The following is a 23,050-nucleotide window of genomic DNA, read 5'->3' on the forward strand; positions in this document are numbered from 1 at the left end:
TGATATTTGTTCAAGACGTTGAAGCACTCTTGCAAATCCTCTAAATGCCCTTCTTCCTTCTTCGACTTAACCAGCATGTCGTCAACATAGACCTCCATGTTTGTTCCGATCATCTCCCTAAACATGTGGTTGACCAGTCGCTGGTAAGTCGCACCAGCGTTTTTCAAACTGAAGGGCATTACTTTGTAACAGTAAAGCCCGGTGTCAGTCCGAAAGCTAGTGTGATCCTCATCAGAAGGATGCATACTAATCTGATTATACCCGAAGCATGCATCCATGAAAGAGATAATCTCATGCCCTTCTGTGGCATCGACCATTTGGTCGATTCTAAGGAGCGAAAAATAATCTTTCAGGCAGGCTTTATTGAGGTCTGTGAAATCCACGCATGTTCGCCATTTGCCATTCGGCTTCGGAACTAACACAGGATTAGAGACCCACAATGGATAAAACGCTACCCTGATGAATCCATTCTCCTTCAGCTTCTCGACTTCTTCTTTTAAGGCCTTTGATCTATCTTTGTCGAGCAATCACCTTTTTTGTTGTACTGGTGGAAATTTTTTGTCTATAATAAGGACATGGCTAATGACTGCAAGGTCTATTCCAACCATGTCTTTATGCAACCAGGCAAAGACCTCCTGGTTTTGTTGTTGTCTCTAAGTTTTTACCAACTTTCACAACCCTGGTCGAATTTTCTTCATCGAGTTGGACCTCTTCAAGGTCCTCGATGGGTCCTATTTCTTCCTCAAAATCCCCAAAGCGAGGATCCAAGTCTCTAACCTCCTTTGGACAATGCCCTATTTGGTGACATTATCACCTGACTGGGCCTGAAAATCAACTGCCATTTGCAACTCCTTTCCAAGAACAACTCTCGACATACCTTTCTTCGCTTTAGTTATTGAGGCGTTGTATCATTCCCTTGCTTCCCGCTGATTTCCCAACATGCATCCTACTCCTGCGTCGGTTGGGAATTTCATGGAAAGGTGCCATATTGAAGTGACGGCTCGTAGGTCGACCAGAATTGGCCTCCCAATTACAGCATTATATGCCGAAGGACAATCAACTACTATGAAAGTAGTGAGTAATGTCCTGTTAGCAGGTGCAGTACCTGCTGTAACTAGAAGCCTAATCGACCTAGTTGGGGCAAGCCCTTCGCTGGAAAAACCATAGATGGTTTGGTTGCATGGCTCCAGGTCCTTGACGGACAGTTTCATTCTTTCCAGTGAAGACTTGTATAGGATGTTGACCAAACTTCCTATGTCAACCAACACCCTCTTCACCATCATGTTGGCAATTTGCACGTCTACGCCCAGCGGATCGGAGTGTGGGAATCGTACGTGCTGGGCATTTTCTTCAGAGAAGGTTATCAACTCCTCCTCTGTTCAAGCCTTCTTTGGTGCTCTATCCTCCACACTCATCATCTCAATGTCCTGGTCATGGCGTAGGGTTCGAGCGTATCGTTCCCTTGCCTTCCCACTGTCCCCTGCAAGGTGTAGGTCGCCGATGGTGAGTAGAGTGCCTGCCACAGGAGCTGGCTATAAAGGTGGCGAGCGTTGGTGTGCAGGCGCCTGCTCGTTGCCACCTTGAGCCTCTCGTTGAGACCCTCATGCGACTCGCACATACCTTCTTAGATGTCCCTGCCAAATCAAGAACTCAATTTCATCTTTCAACTGGTTGCATTCGTTAGTGTTGTGCCCGTAGTCATTGTGAAAACGACAAAACTTCGTCGTATCTCTCTTGGAGATATCCTTCCTTATAGGTGTGGGTCGTTTATAAGGCACGTTAGAGCTGGTAGACTTCCGCTCGACTTTCGACAAGTGTCGTGTAGTAGGTGAATCTCGGCTCGTATAGATTGCCTTTGGGGCGTTTATTCTCAGAAGCTAAGGGTTCATTGCCCGCCCGTTTTCCACCATTCCTACCATTGCCATTCCCGTTGCCCTTACCATTGCCATTGGGTTTCTCCGACCCGTTGGTGGCCTTGCCGGGTTCTTCCTTTGGCCCTTTGTCTTTAGTTGGCGATTTCCCCTCATTGGAAATCGCATCCTCGAGCTTGATATATCGATCAGCCCGATCCAAAAATTCCTGGGTACCTCTTACCCCATTATTTCTAAGGCTACTCCAGAGGGGTGAATGGCGCCTAACCCCAGCAGTTAGGGCCATCATCTTGCCTTCATCACCCACCGTCTTGGCTCTAGCTGTTGCTCGCATGAAACGCTGGACATATTCCTTTAAGGGATCTCCCTCCTTCTGGCGTATCTCAACTAGCTGGTTGGCCTCTGTGGGGTGTACACGACCTGCATAGAATTGTCCGTAAAATTCCTTCACGAACATCTCCCAAGATACTATACTAGCAGGAGAGAACTTAAAGAACCACTCCTGAGCGGTGTCAGATGGTATCACGGGGAAGATCCTGCAGCGGGCATCTTCTGACACTTTCTGTATATCCATTTGTATCTCAAATTTATTAACGCGAGATACTGGGTCTCCGTACCCATCAAAGTTTGGCAGTGTCGGCATCTTAAATTTACTGGGGGTTTCAGTGGCTGCAATCCTCTGTACAAAGGGAGTGCCCCTCCTCCTATCATACTCTATGTGGGACGTTCGTCCCCCGACTAGCTGTTGTACTACCTGGTTCAGAACATCAATCTGAGCCTGAACCGCTTCTGGGACCGCAGGGGTGACCAGTGTCGGGGGAGCGTACTCATCATGCCTTTCACGGTGGTCATTGAGTACGTCCCTTAAATCGTCATCCTTGTGTCTCTGCTCGCTGACTCCTAGCAGATCAAAGACGTTCTTCTGTCTGGGTTTCCCCCCAGCGTTATGGCTAGCTGGCCTATTTTCTCTAGGCGGGGGGCTTCTACCTCCACCTCTTTCCTCATTTCTCCAACCAGCATTCCCTCTGCCAGAGTCAGCTTCATTATAATCGTAGCCGTCTCTAAACTGGGGCAAACTACGGCGTGACCGACTGTTCACGCTATTTCCTCCTCGAGATGGAATTTCCCGAGCACCAGGGGGGCCTGCACTGGTCGTTGGGTCCACGTGCATTGTTATGCCATGGGGGGGCCCTGACCGCAGAGCCAGACTCGTTGTTCCTTCTATTGGCAGAAGGACGTTGTCCCCTGCTCGGTGGATTCGGCTCTTTATCCCCTGGGCGTCTAGGGCTGCGGGGCGGCTGCCCGGCCCTATTCTGCCTCTGGCGCTGGGGATTGCCTCAACCAGCCTGAGATGGAGGCTATGGCTCAGGATCCCTAGCTGGGACGTCATCCTGAGCCACAGGTGGCTGCTCCGGCCTTTGAGGGCTTGCTGGCTGGAGCGGAGGACTAGGATTGGGAGCTCTCTGAGGCGGCACACTCGGTGGCTAATCTGGCTGAGAGGATGGCACAGCCTGACTCCGAGCTAATTGGATGGCTGCGTCGAGAGCGGCCATGGCATCCCTTTGCCGACAGTCCATGTCCGCTTACCGCTCACTCAACTCCTGACGCTGGGGTTCAATTTCTCTCTGCTGCAGCGCCATTGTCTCCGCAGCATTCTCCTGGTTGGCCCTCAGATTAGCCAACTCGTCCTGCAACACCCCTAGTGTTGCCCTCAGCGTTTCCGAATCTAACTCCTCTTCAAACTCTAAATGTGGTTCATTTTCAGCCACATTTGGGGGAGGAGGTTGGGATGATGCAGCGCCAGCGGTTTGTCCAGCTCTCTTGGATGTCTTCGCCATTAGACTTTCTTACAGTTTTTTTATCAATCTCTCAACAAGAGCACCATAATGTTGACCCTCGATTTGGCCAACAACACGGAGTCAAAAATACGACAGGAAATGTGATAACAATTAAGAGTGTAATCTAATGGTAAAGAAGAAACACAAACGATTTATAGTGGTTCGGCCCCAATGAATGGTAATGACCTACGTCCACTTAGTGCTATTATTAATATTAAATCCCAATGTCGTGATCAAAGAACTAGGGTTCTTGAGTTTCACAAACTTTGGGAGAATTACAATAAGACGATAGATAATTGCACTATATGCTATCTCTTTCAATACTCAGAAAAAAAAATGCTTTTAAGATCAAAAGTCCCCTCCTTGAGCTATTTCATGAATATTTATAGGCTCAATGGGGGTTACATGGGCCAATGGGCCTTAACTCTTCTTAATATCTGCGTATCAAGGTAATAAAGGTGAAATAATCAAGGTAGTTATTACAAGATTATGACCGTTGAAGGAAATAAACTGAATCATACGACCAGCCTAGTCGTATCTAATAGCTAAGCTTTGATGAAGCATCGAGGAGCTGGTCGACAGACGAACAACACCCCTTCTTAATGACGCTGACACGTGTTACCCATGTGTACAAAATTCCTGCCACGTCATCCGCAGCCATTTTGGGTAAACAATCATATTCTCATGAATGAATAGAGAATTTTCTTGATATTATCATATAATTAATTCAAACAATAATTATAACATTTAAAGATAATAAAATTGTATTTTTATTTAAAACCAATAAAATGTTTTTACATGCTTTTTAGGACATTAATTCTAATAGTTTGAGGCTCTTGCATTTCCATGGGGATGGATGGAGATGGAGAAGCAGGAACCTCTGGAGGTGGTATTTCCTTTGCTCATCCTAACAGTTGGAGTCTCTTGCATTTCCATGGGGATGGATGGAGAGGGAGAAGCACGAACCTCTGGTGGTGGTGTTTCCTTTGCTCATCCTAACAGTTGGAGGCTCTTGCATTTCCATGGGGATGGATGGAGAGAGAGAAGCAGGAACCTCTGGTGGTGGTGTTTCCTTTGCTCTAGCAAAACTACCACCACTAGAAGTAGTTTTGCTTTTTGTTTTCTTAGGTGTGGCCAGCTTCACGTGAGATGTCTTGCTAGAAGAATTTGGAGCGAGAGTCGAAGCGGTCGTCTTTTTTGCAACAACAAGACCTCCTTGGGTTCTCACCATGATTCCTAAGAGATTACAAAGAACGCAAGCACAAAAACACATACACAAAGCAAAATGACAATTTAGAAGCAAGAGAGTGATGGAGGTTTGATCGTGGGTAATGCTCAACTTATACGAGGGAAGTGGAAAAAATCAAATTTTCGTAACTAGCTTTAAATGCCTAATATTTCAAAATTCCCTCCAACACTCAAATGAAATATTTCCACATTATAACATATAGGTAAGTAAAAAAGTAGGAATTAAATCACTAAATATGCCTTAAAAACTTAATGCCGGCTTACAAACCGTCCAAAAATACCCTTAATTAAAACAAAGATGTATAATTTGATTTGATCAGAAATAAACAAAAATATCCCTAGATACATAAAGAAAGACAAATATATAATTTGATTTGATCAGAATTTTTCAAGTATTCCTAAAAAGTAACATCAAGATAATAAATATAGATTATTGAATGTACATCCTACGTACCCTTTTTGTTTTTCGACCTATCTACCTCAAGCATGGTGTGTGAAAGTGACGCATGGGCAATATGTCATTATTGACCATTTTTATTTATTTATGTTTTTTTTCTTATATACATACTTCAAAAATCAAGTAACCATATTAGAAGCATTCACATTATCACTGATGGTAGCTTTGTTTCTACATAATTTTAGTTATACATTGTACCAAATTACTCACCGACGCTTTTACTCACCAGTGTAATTAAATAGCTCTTATTTCCTAATAATGAGGTCTGAGATAAAACAAAGCGGAAATTATTAGAGATGTGCATGTACAAAGAATAATCCACAAAAAATATCACAAAGGTTAAAATGAGAAAATTCAATCATTCTAACAAAAACATATCATGTCAACTGAGGAACTGGAGGTTATAGTACAATTAATCTTAAGTTATTCTTTATTTTTCTCTATTTGTAATTCTAAAAAAAATCATCATACAAAGTTTTTTAGGATATGACAAAACAACAATATTGGTAATTAAGTAGTGCAAATCTCCAAAGCTTTCTTGAAGGAATTGATACATGACATAATTAATTTAATTAATTATTCAAAAAATAAATTAGCTTAAAAGTAAATGAAACAGAGAAAACTTTCACCTAACAATAACAAGAATAAATATACACAAATTCCTGCCCATGATTTAGCAAACCTTGGGTTGGGCTCTAATTTTGATATTAGAGGGAATGGGGATCTTCTCCCCAATTGTATTTCTAATGTTATCTCTTGTAAGATTATTTGCTAATAAATTTCCTATTATTTGCTAATAAATTTCCTAAGAGGGACCTTTTTCAAAAAGTAAAATATATATACATAAATTCCCCTCCCCTCTTTTTTATAAGAATAATGCTACTCAACTCATTATAACTAGTAAGCCAAGCCACGTAAGCAGTTGACATTTTATTACATTGGGTTTTGTACCAAAATAAGTTTGATAAATACTAAATGCAATCAATATTATACTCTTTATTTTTACACTCTCTTAAAACCATGTATATTTCACTAATGATTTATAATACTTTTATAATATAAAAAAAAATATGAATAATGACCACATCATTATATGCATTTTCAGATGCGCGTGATCTTTTTGCGGTTCTAGAAAATGGTTAGTGCCCGGTATAGAGTCAATAAATATCCCAACACACGACCCCTCCCCCCTTCTTCTTCCTCTTTCCCTCAGATTTTACAGAGACCGAGTCTTTCTTTCTTCTCCGCCTTTCTCCACCGAAATTCCTCCATTTCCCTCTAAAAAATTTCATTTTTAGGTCAAAAAATCTCCCAAGTTAAGGGGTTTCTCTCTATTTCTTAAGGTAAGATTCATTTCTTCATTTATATGTATATATATTTATAAACTGGTAATCCATTTTTGTATTTTTTGTTTGAAGGTGATGGTGCGATTTTTCTTGAGCTACAGTGAAGGATTTGAAGTTGGTTTGCTCTTTCAAGATTCAAAGGTAATTTGATTTTAATTTTTCTGTTTTGTTTGATTTTTTTTTCAATTTTTTAATGATTTATGTTTTTTATAGAAATGAATTAATATTAGTTTTAATAAAAAATCAATTATTATATTAGGGTGAATGTATTTATTATTAGGATTTAAAAATATTTATTAGTAAAAATTAGATTAGGAATTAGAAAATTGTTAGATGGTTAATTAGTATTTTTTTGTATTAAAATTGATTCTTTGTTGTTTTGGTAAAAATTATGTATTAAACATATTAAATATTTAAGTGTTAATTTGGAATTTTTGGGTGCTAATGTTGGTATGTTGTTGTTAATTTTTTTTTTTTGGTTATGTTAGTAGTAAAAAATCAGATTATTTGAATATCGATGATTTGTTGTTGTTAATTTTTAGTAGAATTATGATATTTTGATTAGAAAATTGAATAATTAATAAAATTTAGAGTAATAATTATAAATTATATAGTCGTTTACAATGTATTTGTATTGCTCTGTGCATATTCTGGAACTTGATATTTTTTATGTGTCATTTGCAGGGTTTTAAATTTTGGGATAAATGACAATAAAGTCGTTATGCTATCGAATTTTACATAGAATTCTAAAATTTAGTTGTGAATATTAGTGAAAGCACTCAATAAAAGTTTTAATAGTTTAGTAAAAAAAATCATAAAGTAATTAAATAACTTTTAACCAAATCCTAGAAATTATGTGAAAATTAATTAAATTATTCAATAAAGTAAAAGCAAAAAATTAAATTTAATAAATAATTAATTAACATTTATAATTTTCACTATTTTTTGTAATTAAAATTAATATTTGAAGTTAGGAAAAATATGTCAATTGAAATAATTTTAATAATATTTACTCCCAAATATATTGGAGTTAGATATCATAAAACAACACAATTAACTTCAAAGAGCATAAAACATTATAAAAATAATATTTAATTTTTTTTCTTTGGTAATAAGAAATTATTACCAAAGATATGATAGTGTATTATTATCACCTAGTGATAATTTTTTATTTTATTAGTGTTCATCACAAGAAGCCTTAGACCCGTTCGGAGAGGGTGAGTCATTGGAGACTCTTAAATTTGCCTCTCTCTGAATTAGGACACACACACAAATTGATTATAAGTTTGATGATAAGTGTTCCGTGCAGTGCTACACTTATACAATGTCAATCGACAAGAGCTGGATTAATTTGACAGATCGATTATCTGATGAGTATGAGGCTGGTGTGATGGATTTTCTTCAGAGAGCTAGGCAGTGCGTTGACTTAAGGGGATTGGTGAAATGTCTGTGTAGGAGGTGTGTCAACGTTGAATTTCAGACGATTGATGTATTAGAAAATCATCTCTTTGTAAATGGTTTTCTACGGAAATATACCAATTGGCATTTGCATGGAGAGGATGAAATAATACCAATGAGAAAAGTGATAAATCAAAATGATGAAGATCAAATGATGGATGTTCTCAATGATGTTATGCAAAATAACAATGACGAATATGAAGAGAATGAGCGCGATCAAGAGAGACCTACAGCAGACTACTGGGGTGGGCAACATTATAACGATTTGTTTGCTGAGATCGAGGCTCCATTATTCCCCGGGTGTCAAAATTACACATCATTGAATTTCCTAGTGAAGTTGATGCATTTCAAAGTGTTGAGCAAAATTCCGAACAAAATATTTGATGGAATGCTGGAGTTGTTACATGATGCATTTCCAGCCCCAAATAAGCTTCCAAAATCGCATTATGCAGTGAAAAGGTTGTTGCGAAAACTTGGATTGGGCTACGAGTCAATCCATGTCTGCAAGCATGATTGCACACTGTTTTGGAAAGAACATGCTGGAAAAAACAAATGTCCTGTTTGTGGGGAGGATCGATGGGTGGACAAGAACACCAAGGGCAAGAAAGTGCCTCATAAAGTGATGCATTATTTTCCTTTAAACCCTAGGTTAATGCAAAAATATGCATTGAGGCACATTGCTCAATATATGAGATGGCATCACGAGCAACATATAAAAGAAGATGGTGTATTGCGTCATCCTGTTGATGGGAAAGCTTGGAAGGACTTTGACCGAAATAATCCAACGTTTGCAATGGAACCCACGAATGTGCGGCTTGGATTGGCTGCAGATGGATTCAATCCCTTTGGTACTATGAGTATTTCTTATAGTATGTGGCTGGTTGTGTTGACGACATATAACTTGCCACCATGATTGTGCATGAGAGAAACTAATTTCATGTTGAGCTTATTAATTCCAGGACCTCATTCGTCAGGAAAAGATTTTGATGTTTTCTTAAAATCATTGATTGATGAGTTAAAAGAATTATGGGTGACCGGTGTACAGACTCGAGATGCAGTCGATGGTAGTTTCTTCACTCTTCGAGCATCTTTGATGTGGACTATAAACGATTACCTAGCAAGGAGTAGCCTTTCTGGATGGACTAGCCAAGGTTATCATGCTTTCTCTACTTGCAATGTGGCAACACAATCTATTCATTGACAAAAGAAGGCTGCTTTTTATGGCCATAGACATTTTTTACCAGTCAAACATGTTATTAGAAGGGACAAGAAGACATATGGTGTTGTTGAAAAAAGACTACCACCAAAGCCATTAACCATGCAAGAAATGTTCACATAAATGAGTTTTATACCTAATTCTCTTCCTGGTAAGCATGGAAGATATGATGGCCAAAAAAGAAAGTGTACAAAAGAGAAAGTAGGTTGGCGGAAAAAAAAAGTATATTTTTTGAGCTCCCATATTGGGCCACATAATGTTGCGACACAATCTAGATGTTATGCATGTTGAGAAAAATGTGTGCGACGGTTTAGTAGGCACAATAGTTGGGTTGGAGAATAAGACCAAAGACACAGTTAGTGCCAGAGTAGACTTGGAGAAGATGAAGATGAGACTAGACTCGAGGTGTTGAAAACCTAGACCAAATAGAGAGGACTTTCCTAATTAGTTTTATATTAAGATTTATCATCTTCAACAAACAGGTTCTTTGGAAGTACATGAAGAATTAATCTCTTTAGCAAACAGTTCTTCAACTCGCATTGCTTCGTACCCTGGGTGTGTTGTAAATAGAGTTAGATTTTTGTGTTATGATAGGGACAAGAATCGCAAAACTCAAAATAGTTGAGTCTCTGTAGCGGGAGTTGAAAATAATACTTATTACAGCCAGTTGGAAGAAGTTTTAGTGATGTCATATCTTTCTAGTTGTTCTATTGTATTATTTAAGTGCAAATGGTTTGACACTAATCGGTCTTCAGGATTAAAGTTTCAGAAAAACATAACGAGTATTAAAACTAGTTTGAAGGCCTTCAAAGATGATAAATTTATCTTAGCAACTTAGGCTAACCAAGTTTTCTACATTGATGACCTTAAAAATAAATCTCACTGGAAAGTTGATCTGTGAAATCTGTACGCAAGTATATGTAGTCGTGTCAAGTAATAAAGTCTGTTAGAACAGAGATTGTCCCACAGAGACTATTAACCAATTACCAATAATTAATTTTCAAATTATATTTGGTGAATTAAAATTTAGATGAATAATTAAAAATTAAAATGAATACTCTAAACTATGAACAAAATTTAAATAACTGTAAGCAAAATAATGAATCAACTAATTAAAAATCAATAATAAAAAGCCTAGGAATTAATATCATCAACTTTTCATTCTATTAATTTTATTAATCAATTCTAAATCTCTTCTTCATATTCTAATAGCAGGTTAACATAATCGATTCCTATTATTTTTCAAGATATAAGATCTCAGCCTATATGCAGATTTTCTACATCTCTGTGATAAACTTAAACATATAGAAGTCATTAAGCATGGAAACCTAATTACTACACAAGTCATACAGGTACTTTCGTCCAATATGTAACCTATGTCTATATAATGATAGGATATTCAATTCTCATCTTTCGAATTTTGAATCAAAATCATTAAATCAAGTAAATAGTGATCAAGTTTTTACTAGCATTAAACAAACATCATATAGATGAGAATAGAAAAGAAGTATCAATAGAACATCATAATAAAATTAAATTTAAATTCAAGTGACTACATTAATCTCTAGATAAAAGATTTAGTTCATAGCTAACATAATTAAAATAAACTACAAATAATTATTCATAGAAAATAACCTAAAGAATTCAGATGAAGAGAAAAATCTAAAAAGTTAGGAAAATAAATCTAATTACAGCAGCCTTTTCTAAATCTAGGGTTTATAAAACTAAAACTGCCTACAAAATTCATAGAATAATGTCCCTTAAATAGTTTTACAAGGCTCCTAAGTGAAAAGACTGTTTTGTCCTTCAAAAAGTGGCAAAAAATCTCAGAATTGCGTCGATAGCGCTGTAGCGCTAGGTTTTGGGCGCTATAGCGCTATTGACATAGTCGAATTTCCTAAAAATTTAATGCACTAGTGTTGTAGCGCTGTAGCGCTACTCTTCAATTCTTGATAACGCTCGTTTTGTAGCGCTGTAGCGCTACTTACAGATTTAACACTTTCAATTTTCCCTTTTCTAGCGCTATAGCGCTACTTTGTTAGCGTTGTAGCGCTATTTACTGAATTATTACTCGAACACATTGCTCTCGAAAGACATGATTTTCTCCAAAATAACTTCATTTTCTTCTACTTTCACTTCATTCCCCTCTTTTCACCATCTTAGCATGAAAAACCTGAATCATGAACAAACGAGTGTAATTCTGCAATAAAATAGCCCTAAACTAATGAAAATCTTCATAAAAACTACACCCTAAACGAGCCTAAAACTCGTTTATCAAAAGTCGTCCAAGTAGTGCATCACAAAAATGTGTGGGACATCCAACTAGTTGAAGATCAAGCGAAGGATGTAAAAGTAGATGTTATGCACGACACTAGTCCCTTTGATTTCCAATTATTCATTGATCTTGGTCTGTTGCCACAAATTAGCTTTGAACGTACGGGGGCTCCATTACAATTTGTTGAGATAGATAATGTTGCAATTGAGGAGGAGAGGGAGGAGGAAGAAGAAGAGGAAGAGGAAGAGGATGGGGAGGAAGAGGAAGAGGAGGAGGAGGAAGTTGAATATAAAGAAGAATATGATGAAGAGGAAGATGAACACATAGAAACCGATGGTGATAGTGATGATTAAGTGGTAATTTTATAATATGTTGAAGTAATTATTTTTAATAATAATTGATTATTATAGTTATTATGTTTAGTATAAATATAAATTTAATATAGATTAATTTGACAAATATGGCTGATGTTATTGCTCGATTTCATGGGGGTGATGGTGGAGGATGCGATCCTCCATGTGGACCGTCAAATATCCCAGCTGATTATGAAAGAGGTAATACATTACACATTGATACACTCCTTAAATTTTAACCGTTAATACATATTAATTTTAAAATACTAAATTTGCATACAATAGCGCCTCCAAAACAAACTTGGATGCCACAAAGGATTGAACACGCGGGAAAAAAAGGAAGAGTTGGCGCGTCCTCTCCCTCTCGAGTGGGATGTGCGAGGGAGAACATAGAAAGAGATCGGAGATTACAACTCAAATTTCTCAAGAGAGTTGGGATTACTTGTTCAACAGTACACAGATCCAAATTGTCATCAATGGTCAAAAGTACCAAATACCTCGAAACAAAGAATACTTGCACATCTGGAGGTAAGTAATTTCTATATTTATGTTAATTCTATTTAATTATATATCATGTTTACTAATAAATGTTTGTAATTTAGGATGATTTGTTTGATATCGGGCATACCAGATATGGACAAGGGCACTGGGATCTTGAGAGGCATTGATACATCATGTGTTAAAAAGTATTCTAATTGGAAGTACGATATTAAAGAATATTTAACGATTAATGGGCCAGAAAATCATTACGGTGGTTGCACAAATACGCAGTGGCAAAAAGCCATTGAATTTTTCCGACGCCCAGAAATTATGGTATTAATTTCTTACTAAACTTAACTCTCTTAATTAACTCTCTTAATTAATTAATTTCTTACTAAATTTATTTATATGTTTAATATAAGTGTTTTAATTTTATTTTATTTTTTTATATTTAATTTAAATTAAATCAATAAATAAATATATAAGTGAATAAATATTGCATATATAAAAAAAATCTCGGCTCATTGTCCTCGGTATAGCCCATCCATATGACAAAATTGGACAGGTTATGCCGAGGAAATTGTCAACTCTATACCGAGGACAATTTCCTCGGTACAACTTATACAGATGACATATTAAATGCCCTCGGTAGAAGTTTATCTCTACCAACGCAGCTATACCGAGGACCTACTCTACCAAGAACATTATAGGCCGTGTTTTTTTTAGTGCATATCATACATTAATGAATGAAAGTGCAATGGTGCACTCCTCAAAAATTAATTTAATGAAATCAATACCTTCACTCATAGCATCACACCTCACCCCAATGTTAATATTTCAAAGCAATTTTCTTTTTATTTATAAGATCGTTGTTAATTTTCTGCCCCGCAATCATTTTTTGTGTTTTTGTGAAAATATATTAAGCCTGATTTTTTTATGACGAATATATTCAGCATAATTATTAATTACATATAAATTATTTGTTCAAAATAAAAAATATTTCTCTTAAACTTTGAGAAGTTTACCTTTATTTATTAGCATGAATTTAAATTTCTCCCCGCAAATATATTTTATTATATAGGGATATGTCCAGTAATTGTGATCTAGTAGTCTCATATAGTAATATTAATGTTTTTTTTGGTAAAAAAAAAAACATTAATGTTTTAATATATATATATATTAAAACATTAACAACGTACACATCCGAAGTTTGTACGTTGTTAATTATATTAATTATATAGGGATAGTAATATTAATGTTTTAATATATATATATATATATCGTACTATATATTATACAAAATTTGTAATGTATATATGTATTGTATAATGTACACATCCGAAGTTTGGCGTAAACGTGAATCTTAGCAGATATGAGATATGTCAAGGGTCAAGGATATAACCTTTGGTTTCTAACTTTTCCATTTGAGTTACAAATATTTGAACCTCGCCAACACCATGCGTAACAATAATCAGATTTTTGTATGATTTATTACCTAATAATATATAGTTGTAACTGTTACATTAATTTCGATTTCCAACAGAACACATTATAAAAACTTTGATATAAAGTGAACGTTATTATATATATCTTATTGTTCATAATTAAGTGGAAATTAATTTAATATCCTTAAAAACTAACATCATAGATTTCTCTTAAAAATTCTCTCTTAAAAATTCTTTGGCAAGGTTTAATTTGCACATAACTATATACTACGTCTGATAGAATTTTGATATCATGATCTAATGATCGATCTGACGTTGGAAATTATATTGAAACATGTAATGATAAAGTACTATATATACTATAGAAAGCAAAAATGCCTTGAATTTATTAATATTACACAAATATTGTACTATTATATTATTATTACCAAGAAAGAGGGGGAAATGGATCGAAGTTGTCCATATATATAAATATATATAGTTGATGTTGATGAGTGGATGACATAGGGCAAAACCATGTACTCTTCAAAAGAGAAAAATCTGATAAACTTAGCTACCTTTTAGATACCATTAAATATACGGCACACAAAATATAATTATATATATATATATACAGAGCACCAAATACAATACACAAAAGATTTTTCGGTGTTTCCATTTCCCTTCATAGGATACTATTATCTTATCCCTTTTGGTACCCTAACTGAAGCTTTTTTTAGAGGGTTTACTAGCTCTTAACCAAGACAGAAATTAAAGAGGGTCTAGCTAGAAAGAGAAAGTGTCAAAGTCTGAGAGAGAGAGAGAGAGATGGGGAGAGGAAGAGTAGAGTTGAAGAGAATAGAGAACAAAATTAACAGGCAGGTCACATTTGCCAAGAGAAGAAATGGGCTTCTCAAGAAAGCTTATGAGCTCTCCGTTCTCTGTGATGCTGAGGTTGCCGTTATTATTTTCTCCAACCGTGGGAAGCTTTATGAGTTCTGTAGCGGCTCTAGGTATCAAATTATTATTATTATTATTATTATTATTATTATTATTATTATATATACACACACACATCATCATCATCTTTTCCTATTAAACCTAGCTCTTCTCCATCCAGATCTCCATACATACATATATATATATGTTTATGTGTGTGAAATTACTTTAGATGTTATATATAGTTTATATCCAAGATCTGTGCTTTCTTCGAGTTGATTTTTGTTTATAATAAAATAAGGAGCATGAGGGTGAGGTTTAGATGGCTTAATTTGTAGGAGCAAGCAATGAATAAGATGCCTTTCAATTAGTTTCTCATATTTTCTGCAGATATGATAAGGTTGTAGTTCAAGTGATTTGTGATTGTGTGATCCAAAGTTCAAATCCTCATAAATATACTTGATTTAATTTTGTGACGTATATTTTAGGTTTTGATTTGTCAAATACGTTTATATACTTATATGTAGGAATATAAAAGCTAGAAAAAGCCATGATTATTCTATAATTTCTAGCTTCATCTACTTCATTTCGTCTACTTTGATCTCATCAGGAAAGATCAGAGGTTGAATCCTCTCTCTAATCTATATATTATATATTATATGAACAATATATAATTAAAAATATACTGTCATCATATTAATTATGCACTAACATTTATTTTTGAAGATAATTTTTTTTGTCACTCCTCTCAACTCACCAGGTTAGTTTTGGTGATCTGGAATGTAGAATATATACATACAAAGTTTGTTTTATCCTAACAATAGTTATATATATATATATATATTCTTGATTAATAATTAATAATTATATATAGTATGTCTTGATTCATTTTCAGAAAGCGAATTTTTCGAAGATTATTTATATTAATTAATGTTTTCAAAAGACTGGTTTCACTGTTATGATTCGAGGGCAGAGATGTGATGTATGATGTGCTAGAAAGAGCTAGCGTGGTAATTGGTGCAATGAAAGACTTGAGTTCAAGAGAGAGAAGGCTGCTTCTCTTGGCATGTAAAGCTGTTAGAATCTATACAGATCACTCACCTAAAACCAGTGTGTAAGCCATTAACAAAAAAAAAAAAAAACTTGTGTGGAAGGGTATGCTTTTTCTAGCTACTTCAAAATATTAACCTTCTTCAGAATAAATCTAATTCCAATATCTTTGTCGTCTTCCTCAAATAATTTTTTAATTAATTTCTTTCCCTATATAAATTCCTATTTTAATTTTTATTATTAAAGAAAATCACAGATCTAAACTAATGCAAATATAATAATTCTTCGGGATATAGATCAGCTATTTTTTTTTCTTTTCTCCATTAGTATCATTTTCTTTTATTTTTTTCTCTTTTTATTTTTCTTGCTTTTTGTAGTTTTCTTTAAATTTTGGAGTTTTTTTTTTAATTAATTGTACATCAAAGTTTTTTTTTTCTCCCCTTATAATTGTAGTATAAATAATGCACACCCAGAAGTTCATAAAACTATTTTAAATACACTAACATATAAGCGAAATCGAAAACTTTGTGAAATCACTTGTTTGTTTCTGTTATGTACTTGTGTGAGTACCATATAATATATATAGACTTTGATTTTTTTTCGAGACAAAGTATATACTCTACATTTAGTTTTATATATATATATAAGTAATTTAGATTTAATATTTTTTTTAAATGATTTAATTTTAAGTATTTAAATATCCAATAATTAATTGTCCATTTTATTGAATCGTTGTGGGTCGAAGTGTCGAACTGAATTTATTTCCAACAAAAACAATATTGAAACCGGTAAATATATTTATGGTGGCCAATATAAAATTATATATATATATATATGAGCTGAAGTTTTTTTGTAATATTTAAGTGAAAACATGTTTGTTTGTTCGGAGAGCTGAATTTTTTGAAATATTTGAGTGGAATATGATCGATCATCTATATTTAATGATAGTTTACATATTTTCTATAATTGTCAATCTTAAAAATGATTATTGAAAGGGCGAAAAAGAAGCTTAAGTATTATTAGCTCATATATTGGAAGTGAGACAGCCTTGTTTATCCACTTTAATTTGTGCCGAGTCCGGTGCACTATCAGTTTCTGAATGTGTTACTAATATTTATATTTTTTACATATTCGATTATTGTACTAAGTATATATAGGTCTATGACTGTATGGAGCCTCCTAGGAGTCCTACCTCTTGTGCCTTACTAATTCAGATGTAAAGTCATTTGAGAAATATACTGATGACCTGATGTACATATGCATGGCATAAGTGATAAACAAATGTGGCTAAGTCTAGCTATATAAATTAAAAGGACATGATAAATATATAGGTTTGATCATGATATCATCATTATTTTCTTTTGTAAGAGTGTTATTACGTACATGGTGAAAATGGTATAATATATTTGTAAATATGTAGGCATGTTATATTATGCACACTTTTACCTACTTAGTAGTAGTCAAAGGGCTTGCCCTGAAACTATTTTGTGTATATGGGTAAGCACAAAGTCTCTCATAACAAACTTTATTACCTACAATTGTGCACCTGAGTCTATAGGTTCAATTGTAGCCTTAAAAGATCTTTGTCATCATACATGTACAAAAAGAAAGTACAACTAAGAGAATAACGGAATGAGTCTGGTGTCCTGGGTACTGTAAATTATTGACACTATTTTATTGCATATTTTCAGGCATTATGCTCAAAATATATAGTTTGTAGTGGATGAGAAATTGTCTATTAAAATAAGTTTAGAGTGAATGAAAAATTGTGTTCTAAGTAAGTAGAATATATAAAATTTGAGAATATACAGATCTTCAAATTAACTAACTAGGATTCAACATCCTTTTAAAAGGGAAGAATATTACTACTGCATACTTGTTCCCATATATATATGTATATATATATATATATATTGGAACTATACTGTACCAGTTGAATTGTCATGCAATTAAATTATGAATGTATAGTATATGTAACATTTTGCTTCCAACATAGGAGTTGCTATAAGAGTAAAATTCGTGAAAAAAAGTCCGGCCACTTCACCTTTCTGTTCAAATGGGAATATATAGCTTTTTGCGTGTTCTTAATTATTCAAGATTATAGTAAGATATATGATAATAAAAAAATTTATTCGATTGATAATAATCATATAATATGCTTTATCGATTGATTTAATTCAATTATGTACCCCATAAATTATTTATATAATAACACTGCGTTGTAATATTGTATTAATTTTCCTTCCAATTTGTGCGTTTTACTTGGATTCTTTTTTCTTAAGTAGCATGATAAAAACACTTGAAAAGTACAAGAAGTACAGTTATGGGGCACTGGAGGCTACGCAACCTTTAATTGACTCTCATGAGGTAAATTGAATGGGTATACATACACCAAATTTATATAAATATATGTCTTGTACACGTGTCAAATATACATATATGTACATGAGAAATAAACTAACCATAGTTTATGTTATAATAAACTCATTGCACCCTAGAGCTAAGCATTATTAACTGGTGATTTTGTGTCTGAGCAGAACAGCTATCAGGAATATTTGAAGCTAAAAGCAAGAGTAGAGGTTCTGCAGCGATCTCAGAGGTAGGTACACTTCATTCTTTAATACATGTAATACATATATATATATATAAATATATCTATATCATTTTTATGTGTGTGTAAAGATTATACATACTGAATATATAATGCCGCAGAAACCTTCTTGGAGAAGATCTTGGTCCGTTGAACACAAATGAGCTTGAGCAGCTAGAGAATCAGCTAGAGATATCTTTGAGGCAAATTAGGTCAATGAAGGTAACATTAAATTAAATTTTAGGATGATACTTTAATATTAATTATTGCATTAAGATCAATGATCTATATTTATAATTGTTAATTAATATTTCTAAAAATAAATTTTGATTTTTTTCAAACTTTTGGAATGACTACCTAATAACATAGTGGTCATATATTAATTAAAGTAGGAGTGAACATTTGATCCGCAAAACGCGAAAACCCGCCCGACCCGAATCTCGAGAACTCAAATTTTCAGAAAATAACTAGTCATTTTGAGCTTAATCCGATCCGAACCCGACACATATTGAGTCGGGTTCGGGTTTAAAATTCAATAATTTTGAGTTCGGGTTACAAACCCGACCGAAATTTTTTTAAAAAAAAAATCTGAAAAATAAGATGATAACCCTAAAAACAATCGTTATTTCTTTTCTTCTTCTCTTTCACTCTCACTCATCACGCACAGCCCCCCTTCTTCTCAAAAGAGAAAACAAACTATAAAAAAAATGTAAAAAATGGTATTTTTGAAAAAAAATTGGTATTTTTGGAAAAATGGGCTTTTCGGCCCAAACCCAACAGGCCCAACTCAACACAAACCCAACCCGAAAAATCCGAAACCCACAAAAACTCGAAAATTTCAGATCGATTTCGGTACCATTTTTCTCCACCCGAAAATCCGACCCATGTGTACCCTTAAATTAAAGAATAAAAAAAGAATCTTATTTAATATTCACTATTAATTCCCTCTTCATTATTGAATCATTCCTTTTATCAATTTCATGAGAAAAAAATCATTTTGGAATTAATGAGAATAATTAATGTGACCATTATCTTTCCAATTAGTATTTATTGACTAATTAATCTAAAAAATTCAAAATTAATAAGTTATAATTTAATTTTTTTTTATATAACATTGTATATTGTAGTTATAGCAGATCTCCTATCAATTTTCAAAAAATTCTGAATAATTTATTATGCTAAAACATGGTTCAAATAACCTATTACACGCAAACCTGTTTTTTTATACACGTGTAAAATTGACTTTGAACTTTATTTTTGGCATAAAAAATTATTTAAAAAATTCATAAAAACTAATGGAGGTTTAGAATAACTACATTGTATATCGTCATATAAAAAATGAATTTAGAACTTCATTATATGCCGAAAATTGAAAGAAAAAAAATTATCTGTAATTCTCTTTCCAAGAGGACTATAGAATTACGCTATATTCAAAACACAACATACATTATGATCATTGTTTAATAGTCACAAAAACTATGACAGTGTTTGAAATTATGTCTTTTGGGCGTGATAATAATAGTAACAACTTGAATATGATCATAGAAGAGATCATTAAAAGTCATCAGTTTTGTGATTAGTCCGAATAAGAAAGTTGAATGGTAATTAGAAAAGGTAAATATTTTCACTCAATTACATCAACTTATATATAAAGGTAACTATCCCAAAAGTAGTGTAAAAAGACATGTTAACGCAGAATAAAGAGTTCAAGACAGATCAGTTTCCCATTTGGCACACAACCCAGTTTTTGGGCCTCTTTATTTATTTATTTATTTTCATATTTTGGTTACTTATGAGATTAGAAAATGATAATAAGAAAATATTGGCATCATTATCTTTCTTTGCTTACCTATTTTTTATTTGAGAATAAAATATGTGACACTTGGGATTGAGAAATAGGATTGTTATAATTCCATAAGATTGAGGGATTGACAGCAACCTCATAGGATTAGAAGGATCATCATTCTCATTATTTCTTAGATTATCATTCTCATTATTTCTCAAATTACATATTATTATTTTTACTCTTATTTAATAAAAAAACTATTAATTAAAATATTTAATATTTTTTTTCATAATACAGATATATTATTTAAAAAATTGTCAATTTTCTTTTATATGTTATTGAAATTATTATTATTTTTTATTTATAATATATTTTTGTTTATATTGAAAATAATAAATATAAGATAATTGATATTTATTATTATTTTAATAAATTTGTACATATATTTGTGTATGTATAATTTAAATATTTATATTATTTTTAGTCTGAATATATTTCAATTGTAAAAAGTTAATATGAAGATAAATTAATATTTAAAGTTTAAAATATATTTTAATATAATATTTTTTGAAAATATTTATTTTATAGATCTATACATATATTTAATAATGTAAGTTTTGTAACTTACAAATATTTTATTCAGATTCCAAAATCAATGTAAACATATTAATTGAAATATTGATAATTCTAATTAATTAATTAATTAATCTGATTATCAATCATTTAAACTGTAAATCATTCTGACATTTTGGAGATTTGAATGTCTAAAAGAACTTCATTTTGGTGAATAAATAGGGATTCTCTTTTAAATGGATTCATAACTTATCTTGCAATGACATTTTATGATTTGAATGTGTAAGAAGCTGAGAATTGCTAACAATGGACTTTTTACGTACACAATTTTTCAGACCCAATGCATGCTTGATCAACTCAATGATCTTCAACACAGGGTATGCGTATTTGACGATCACTTCAAATTCACATTCCAAAACTATATATACTTATTTATATATATTTATATACATGTATATATATACTTCTTAATTTCAATTTATATATTAAATATAAATTTACTTTAATGCAGGAAGAATTCCTACTTGAAGCTAACAAAGAGTTGAGAAGAAAGGTATTCCAAATTTTTTTATATCCTACATATAATATTGCTCTGAATAAGAACGAAGTAGACCAGCAGTTATAGAAATTGGTTTTTTATATATACATTAATTATATTTTTATGCACAAAAACTCGTTTTATAAGAATCATTTATAAGAGCTTTTTAATAACCATATCACATAATACAACATAATTAATATATGCAATCAGAATTATTTATAATGTTGTCACGTACGTATATGTATAATATATTCGTGTTCATAATCCATTGTCAATTTCCATCTTTCTTATCGTAATTTCTGTTGGATTGGATAGATACATAGGTTCGGATTACATTAACAAACGATTATTGTTAGTTGAAACAACAATCCACTTTAATCAAATCTTACGGAAAAGAGTTAGCAAAAGATTTCCTTGGCTACAAAATTTATTGCTATAGTTGCTACTATAGTCGTTGTTGATGCTTTTCAAATAATTAATTATTAATTTCTGTTTCCGGCAATGTGATCATATTATATTTGTGAGTGTGTGAGTATTACAAATTAACAAAAATATTTAGCATATAAATATATATATATCTGACATAATTTTTAATTCTAGAATTGCTGATTATTATTTAGTTGGAAGAAAACAGTACTCAAAATCCACTTCGACTTACATGGGAAGCTGCAGCAGAGGAACACAATAACAATGCCTACACCCACCTTCCTTCTCAAACTGATCAAGGCTTCTATCAACCTCTGGGAACTGGGTAAAAATAAATTATTTCGAAACTAACAAAAAAATAAAATTTACATCTAAAATTTGCATTTGTTTTCACTAATAATTTTTTTAATTATTTTCGGATCACACCACATGCATATATGATAATAAAGAACTAAATTATTACTATTGAAGTATCAAAATAATATTTCAGTCCAATTTAATTGATATTGCTTAATCGTACTGCTTAGATACAATTCAATGGGCCCAGATGAAATTAATGGTGGAGCCCCGGCCCAAAATATGAACGGGTACATGCTTGGATGGATGCTTTGATTTCCCATGGACCTATTATATCAAGTTATTAATTGCACCAATAAAACGTGTACTAGAATTGTACTAGCTTTTTTTCCCCTCCTATATAACTTGTAATTATGCTTCAATAAGTAGTATCTACGAGTACTATACCTCTCCTCGTAAAGAGAGGTAGTTCAAATCTATCTTCTCCAACATATAAAAAATTAGTATTCATGACTAGTGTTGGCATGAAAAGCCAATGTTGTTTTATACTCCCACCACTACCCTGCTATTAAACATTCTGATGTTGTAACATGTAAGTGTGTGTGCATGTATATATAGTATATATAATATGCATTTTCACATAGAACAATATATAAGAGAACATTCTCGATTGGTACTATAATCTTTTGTATCTATTATTTGGTATTTGAGGGATAAGAGACTTGGAAATTTGTTGTTGTAGATTAGTTTTTCTATTTGGTTGATTATGTTCTATCTTTCGATGTGGATGTTTGTATTTTTTTGGTCATTGTGTTATTGTGATACGGGCTGGTTGTGATAGCTTTTGCTTTTGACTTTTAACTCATGGGTTGGTAATTTGTT

At 33.1% G+C, this 23,050-nt stretch overlaps 1 protein-coding gene across 2 annotated transcripts; it reads left to right on the forward strand.

The window, feature by feature from the left end:
* Nucleotides 1-14,646: 14,646 nt before the first annotated feature.
* Nucleotides 14,647-23,008, forward strand: LOC133830739 (agamous-like MADS-box protein MADS2). Of its 2 annotated transcripts, none has more exons than XM_062260786.1 (8): nt 14,647-14,979; nt 18,238-18,322; nt 18,493-18,554; nt 18,668-18,767; nt 21,240-21,281; nt 21,416-21,457; nt 22,066-22,196; nt 22,399-23,008. In XM_062260786.1, exons 1-8 carry the CDS (start codon nt 14,795-14,797, stop codon nt 22,481-22,483), a joined length of 732 nt encoding a protein of 243 aa, XP_062116770.1. In that variant the 5' UTR covers nt 14,647-14,794; the 3' UTR covers nt 22,484-23,008. The 2 variants fall into 2 exon arrangements, with proteins under 2 accessions (XP_062116770.1, XP_062116771.1); XM_062260787.1 differs by having other exon boundaries at nt 18,241-18,322.
* The last annotated feature ends 42 nt before the right edge of the window (nt 23,009-23,050 follow it).

The sequence above is a fragment of the Humulus lupulus genome, chromosome 4 (assembly GCF_963169125.1).
Source record: "Humulus lupulus chromosome 4, drHumLupu1.1, whole genome shotgun sequence".
NCBI classification, from domain to species: domain Eukaryota; kingdom Viridiplantae; phylum Streptophyta; class Magnoliopsida; order Rosales; family Cannabaceae; genus Humulus; species Humulus lupulus.